The sequence below is a fragment of the Musa acuminata genome, chromosome BXJ2-6 (assembly GCF_036884655.1).
Source record: "Musa acuminata AAA Group cultivar baxijiao chromosome BXJ2-6, Cavendish_Baxijiao_AAA, whole genome shotgun sequence".
Taxonomy (NCBI): Eukaryota; Viridiplantae; Streptophyta; class Magnoliopsida; order Zingiberales; family Musaceae; genus Musa; species Musa acuminata.
The window spans coordinates 34,100,022-34,107,535 of record NC_088343.1 but is presented as its reverse complement, the minus strand read 5'-3'; the positions used below and the strand labels follow the sequence as shown (position 1 = coordinate 34,107,535).

Genomic DNA, 7,514 nt, shown 5'->3' with positions numbered 1-7,514 from the left:
CATCTTTGCCTTTGTACTGACACATGTTTTGACAAGAAATCTATCTGAAGTCCAAACCAGTCATTGAAGTCAAAACTCACTTACAGGAGAGCAATGAACTGCCCATTGCTCAATGGCAAATGATATTTGCGCCCTGAACGAACCGGAAACCCAACATTGGACCGTCGCTAAAATCTTGTACTATTGGTAACCAACATGCACAAAACAAGAAGCCAGATTAAGACAATAATACATAAGAAGAAATGGGTTTCCGGTGACAAACCTCATATGCTTAATTCTGGGACGGTCTACACAACTTGTTTCCCTCTGGAACATTTCATCATCATAAGAAAAAGAAGAGGAGGAGGGCCTACCAAAAAGGATTGTCCAACTCATAGTGGACGTAGTAGTCCATGAGAGAAACCTTTTAGTACTCCATGGAACCTCGACCAAACTCATCCGAGAAAACTTACTTTACAGAAGTTGTGGCTGCTGATCTTCCATAATGTACAAAGGAAGTTCCGTGTGCCTTTAGATCCACCCGCATGCCTAAACAGAGGACAACAACTTCAAAAAATTAAAATACCTAATCATGTGTTTGATATGCATGGCAAGGGAGAACAATGTTTATTGCAATTATCGTGACTGGTTAAGATCCTGACTACCATTTTCATCATTCTGCCAAACCTCCTTGCCAACATCCTAATCAATGGTTTACATGACAAAATATCATCTTTTCCTGCACCTCAAGTAAAATTGGCGCCCCATGACTTTGTGGCAATGGCCATTGAAGAACCCTTGATTCAACATATATCACTTGAGTCATCATTTTTTATTACTCCTGCAAGTTCTCATAGTCCATCAATCAGACAATGCTGCACATCCACAGTCTCCGTAAGACCACAGGAATCTGCACCGTGCTGATCCTCATAGGACGTACATGATTCATCTTGAACATCTTGCTCCACCACAGAAGTCTTCAAATTCTTGTCCATAGGTTCCTTTGGAGGCACAAAGTTTGGCTTATCAATATTGTAGCCTTCAGAAACAACACAAGAAGCTCCTTCATTCTCCCCAACAATGGCATGTTCATCAAGCTCATCTCCACCCTCATGATCTTCATTCATCTTGATATCCTCGTGATCAGCTCGGTTACAGGTAGCAGCATCTGCATCTGCAACAGACTCTACAATAGAATCCTCTTCGTTTTCCTCTTCAGCTGCAAACTCATCATCATCACTTCCTTGCCATTCATCATCATCACTATCAACATTCGATGGATCTAACCTGTTCTGTTCGGCCCTCTTCCGAAGCATGAATACATTGAAATAGTAACTGACTAGCTCTTTGCTACTCCGAGCAGGAAAGAAATAAGGCAACACATCCCAGAAGTTCTTACCGAGTGATTCAGGATTTGATAGGACAACTTCTTGAAACAAATGCTCCTCCTCTATGGTCCATTTACAAGCTACATCCTCTCCCATGTCACATAAACCCAATCGTTCAAACATGTCCTGTCCCAAAAATTTCTTAAGCTTTTCTCTTGCTTCCTTTACATGCTGGCTTATGCATCTGACTGAACCCTCATCCAGACAGCTACAGTCAGTTTTATGAAGCACATCTCTAATTTCTGATGCCAACAAAGAGGACTCTGGCATTGGAATGATACAAGAATGAATCCATTTTTCACTGTCATCTTCGTTTACTAAATGACAAACAGTTGAATAGACCAATGGAGAAGCACAATGACCACAGTCACCAATTTTCTTACAACTATGTGAACTCCACTCTGGAACATCAGCTTGATGATTTGCTCCAATAGCAACAGGTTTTCGAGGAAAGTAATCAAAAGCAGGTGACAAGAACTCGTCTGCTTGACATAGCCCAATTGTGTGGTGGTAATTTTCATAATAACTAGAAAGGGAATCTAAGCCAACTGGTGATCCCAAAACTGCCTCTTCATCATCAGGATTGGATATAAACTGGTTTCTACCAGTTCCCTTATTAAAATGATCTACATGACGAGATGCATCACTGTTCTTCAGATGGTCATTGGGAACAACTAAGCCTACAGTTACGGAATAAGTTATAAACCTTTCCCCTCCCCCAAATCTTAAGAGTGTTACTAGATTAAAAGATGGAAGTCATAAATGTACTAAAACTACCTGAAGATGGTGTCAGAGATTCTCTAAACTGGACTTCTGCATATGAATCCAAATAAACATTCTTGTCCACTTGCTTTAGGCGCTTGCATGCAAGTAGGTATACTTCATCATCAGAGAAAGGGCGTTTGCTTTGCTCTGACAAAACCCTATCAGTGATGATGCTCATCACTGGTAACAAGCAACTATTACCATGAATGCTAGGGAAACTTGTCTTGGACGCAAGATGAGCCACATCTTTCATATCCGCTTGGCTGTCCAAGATATCCAGCAGTCGATCTGTAAATCAGATTAAGTTGAGAGAGCTATACCAAGAAAATTACTCTCTATGACATGCAAGTAAAAGTGAAAATTTTATGACCAGAAGATGGAGATTCCTCAGAGATAGCCCTTGATGAAGAAATCCCATCAGCTGACGCAAGGTGGCCATCACAATCCAATTCTTGGAGTTGCTCATTAGCAAGTTGGCTGGCCTTATCATCAACCAAATTCTGTTCATTATGCTTAAAAAACATGTTTGACCTGCAATTCTAACAAGACAAAAAGTTATATTGGAGAAACAATAATAAATGAAAGATATCCAGAAGGATAATTTTTCCACGACTGATAAAGGATGGGCCTTGGTACAATGGTAAGGTTGTTCCTTTGTGACTTAAACGACCAGGGTCCGAATCACGGAAACAACCTCTTTAAATATTTAAAGGTAAATCTGTATACATTGACCCTCCTCAAACCCGTGTTGGCAGTAGCCTCATGCACTGAGTACACTCTTTTTTTTTTAAACAGAAGGTAATTATTTTATATAACAAGACAAGTAGATAACCCACAAAACTTTAAAAGTTGAACACCAGGCATACAAGGCATGTAAGCAAGAGCTAGCTAGTGAAAATGAGAAAGAGAAGGCAGGGAAGGTGGATGGAAAGAGAGACCAAAAATCACTGATGCACATGCTTCCCGCATGTCCATAGATATAATGTAGGCACAGAAAATGATGGAGATGATGAATCAATTCATTGCTTAGATTAAAGTTGGCAGCATATCCTGGTTCACCAAAGACACTTGAAAAAAATCATGTTTGTAGTAATTGATACTGCAACTCATAACCTGTATGATAATTGTTAAATTTGGGCAACATACCAAGTTAAGAGCCCTAGCCTAACATGCAAATCAGACAAATAGCAAATTTCATTATCCTGACCCTGTTATCTACCAATATGTAAATTGGTATCTACCCATAGATACCAGTCCGACTGAGTTGGCATAAACGTCCAGGATGGAAGTTTATGCCATCACCTCCATCATCTATAATGAGCCTTGCTCCCAAAGCACTAGCGGTCTGCTTCGAGTGTCGTCCTCTGGTTCTCCAACCCTGCTGTAACTCACCACCACCACCTTCCTTATTCTTCGTGTCCATTGCTACAAGCATGCCCTTGACAACTGCTGTGTTGGCAAGGTCCACATCATCCTCAATGAACTCAATGCTGAAGACAACAGCAAAACCATTCCCCCTCCTCCTTTGCAACCTAGTTCATCAGCTATCAATTCAAGTCCACAGGCCTTGTCCTGACAAGTGCAAAAGGGTGTCCTCAACTTCTCCTTCGAGTTCCTCAACTGCCTTCCTGTTGATCACATTACAAAGTTGCCAACCTTGCTGATTATCCCACCATGGTGCTTTTGTCCACAACCTACCACACCACAAGGAAGGAGAGTGCCATCAGCTCTGCTTCCTCCCTGAATGGTGCTGGGAGATTGTTTATCACTATTTTTGTTGGAGCAAACAATGATGGAACATAAAGGAGAGGGAAAACATGGAAAATGGTGAGTCATGGTGGCACATGCCACACTTGCCATCATCTGTGGTTGCATGGGGCGGAACAACATAGGAGAGCAATAGCATTGTTCCTGTAGTAGTGTTTATTCATTGGGCTGATGAAATGTATGTCTTGTTTTAATTTTTGAGTCACTTGGCCAGATTGGGCATGGGCCTTTTATTGTATGACACATGCCAGCTAGGACTACTGCTTTTTGACTTGGTCTCAAATCAGGCCAAGCCTGCTAAAGCAAATGGGTAGGAAAGGCTTTCATATGGACAAGCATGGGCTTAACCCATCACCAACCCTGCATGAAATTCAGTGAGATAAATATTGAGTCCCACAGTAACTAAAGCTCATAGTTATGACCTTTTTTTCGGAACACCTGTGCCTAAAAGGCAAGACCTAATGTTATTTTGATTTTATTACTCCCTATGGTATCCATGAAATGCAAGTGATGGAATTAATTTTCTTTATAAAGATTATGACAGATCACTTCTCTGAGAAAATATAACTATGATTTCCCAAGAAAATTCCCACATTTTGGATATTTCCCAATTGACACCCCATTTTGTTTTTTTTTTCAAATAGCACTCTGAATTTGAAAGTACCTAAAATACCCCTCAAAATTTTCCACCCATTGTTTTACCAATTTTTAATTGCTACTGCATTTCATTTAGCTCGTTTACAATATTTTTCAATAGCATTTACAGTGTTTTTATTGAGGTACTGAAAATGCTGATGAAAAATACTGTAAGTGACAGCATACTGTATCTCTTTGGTTGTTATTGCTCATAGACCATTACGATATCATATTTTCAGGCTTGTAATTGATTTGGTCGAGGTTAGGAGTCTATTTTGATCATTTATAATGTTTTTAAATAGGTTTTACAGTGTTTTTACTCTGGTGGCCAAAACACTGTAAGCCAACTTTTGATTTCTATTTGGATGACGTTGTTTCTAAACAATAAGGAATACCTATTTGAATCATAATATGATATATCAAATGGCTTCTAGTGTGTTTTGATTCCATTTGGCTCATTTACAGTATTTTAAGTAGACTTTACAGTGTTTTTATTGTGGTGGGCAAAACATTGTAACATGTCAAAACACTATAATAGGCTGAAAAATTTTTGAGGAACAATTTGGGCTTTTTTTGAATGAGTGGTCTATTTGAGAAAAACTAAAAGATGGGGTACTGTTTGGTAAATACTCAAAATGTGGGTATTTTCTAGGGAAATCACCCAAAATATAATGGTTATAAAGTTCTTTAACAAAATATAATGGTCATAAAGGAGGTTTTCTTTAATTGAAAAATAAAATAAACAAAGCAAGTGGTTTGGCATATTAGTTTTTCACATCATCTCTTTTCTTTCTTTCATTCTTAATTGATGCTTAGCTTTCCTCCAATTCCTATGTTTTCTATTTCTGCTGCTTTCTTCTTCTTTTCAACAGCTACATTAGTATCTCTATGTTTATGTAACATTCTGGTCTTTCAGCTAATGTGCCATTAAAAATTTTTAATTATTAGATATTACTAAATGATGATCAAATCTACTTCTATATTATTTAATCCTAAGAATCACTTATCATGAATACTCATGTTCTGAGTCTTGCTTCAAAACAACTTTGTACCTCAATTCATGCCTTGCACCTAGGTCCAAGAGCCCTGTTGCCTAATGCACCTTGAACCGTTAATAATTTTATTCCTATGAATCTTACTGTAAAATTTCCAATAATTTGGCTCCTCAAGGCAGCAAATGAGTCAAAATTGCGGCACTCTAATTAAGCTCAGAAATAAACTCAGTACTCCTCATTCATGTACTGGTCTTGCATTTTTCAGTTAGTGATGGTAGTTACTAGTTTTGAGCATATTGAAGCATTAAACTAAAAAATGACAGTCAAGAAAAACAAGACCAGCTTGTTGGATAAAGAGTCATCTGCCACAGGATCTTGATGCCCTGTAGGCTATTTTTACATCAAGAATTTGAATTGGCTCATGGTATGTTCTAGATTATTTCAACTTTTGAATATTTTTCGATCTTATTCTTTGGTATTTTATAAGGCTTTTGTAGTTTCTTGTTACTTCAGTGTTGATATTGACATGGGTTACGTTATGAAACCCCAGCCATGCATAATTAACATGCTCTTTTCTGCTAAATCTTCCTTCTTTCTCAGATTAAAGATTGTAAACTGAATGAGACTAAGAACTACTAATTCCAGCATCAGACTGATGCAAGTTGAAATGCTCTATCATATAAGCGATGTAATATATTAAGTATGAAAGACAGGTAAAATCAACCAAAGCAAGTCACAGTGAAATAATATTAGACAACTTGCATGAATAAGAATCAATAAGTTTAAAGCGTAAATGAAAGCAACCAAGTGAGAATTTAGCTTTACAAGCTATTGTTATTAGAGTATGCCAAGGAAAAAGAACATGTGGGCCCTGGACCAATGGACAAAGCAAAATAGATTCTGGTATCTCAAAGGTTCCACATTTGTAGCAGAGCCGATCAAACAATACTTCCAGGGAAACATTCACTCATCGAACATAAGAGTAGCCTGATCCCCAGTTCAAAGATTGACTAAACCCAGCTCAAACAAAATAGGACGAAACACAAAGAATAACAACAATTTGCCTAAGAATCCAGAGGAATAGTGGAACATCTATGCATCGTGACCCTGGGATTCAGCGATAAGGAATATTGCAAGACGGGAAACACTGCACACAAATCAAAGCTAATACAACGTAAGATAAGAGATATGTGTTCGCAAGCGATCGAATCAAGAACCCATAGAAATCCTAACCCAAGAAACGATCTTGACACTGCACATGAGAACGAATCGAGATAAATCAGAAGAGGGGAGACACATCAGAACAACCATTGCAGCAAAAGGCCCACAGATCCAGAACCAATTTGAGGTTAGCAGAAGACGCGCAAACCATAACCCTACAACCGATCACAAGCAGAAAAACGGGACGAAATTTGTACCGATCCAGAGAGGAAGACGAGTGTGCACCGAGGCAGCCTCGATTCACAGATCCAAAGGAAGAATCGAAGCAGGATCTGGATCGAAATCGGGTAATTTGGCGGGCAAAGAACCAGGAAAGGGGCAAAAGCTCGCGTTCGACCCCTTTTTTATTTTTATTTAATTTTATATTTCGATGATTGGATGCCGCGGATGCCTCATACAAATGTACTTATATACCCCTAATTAGTTTCTAAAAGTCAGAATTATGCTCGCATAACCTTTGTATTTAAAGTAAATGTTTTGGATAAAAGAGGAAATATGGTCATCAAATGGCGGGCGCGACTGCCGTATGGGTATGATCTTTGATTCCATGGTTTGGCTCGATGCGGTGGACCGTCCGATGAATGGTTTATTGATCGAACGGCCAAAGATATAATCGTATCATGATAAAGAATAACTGCTTGGACGGCTCTGATCTATGATGCAGATGGTGCCACATGGACGATGTTGTAGGTACGACAGTTATCTAAGCGGTTGGGTCCGCAAATGTGAAACTTAATATCTAAGAAGATATTTGAAGTGTTCA

General features: G+C 38.8%; 1 protein-coding gene across 1 annotated transcript; it reads right to left on the bottom strand.

The window, feature by feature from the left end:
* Positions 1-247: 247 nt before the first annotated feature.
* Positions 248-7,109, bottom strand: LOC103988922 (uncharacterized). The gene is made up of 4 exons (XM_009407611.3): positions 6,949-7,109; positions 2,503-2,663; positions 2,145-2,420; positions 248-2,047 (listed from the first exon to the last, which is right to left on the bottom strand). The coding sequence occupies exons 2-4, from the start codon at positions 2,654-2,656 to the stop codon at positions 831-833; spliced, it is 1,647 nt and encodes a 548-aa protein (XP_009405886.3). The 5' UTR covers positions 2,657-2,663; positions 6,949-7,109; the 3' UTR covers positions 248-830.
* Positions 7,110-7,514: the final 405 nt, after the last annotated feature.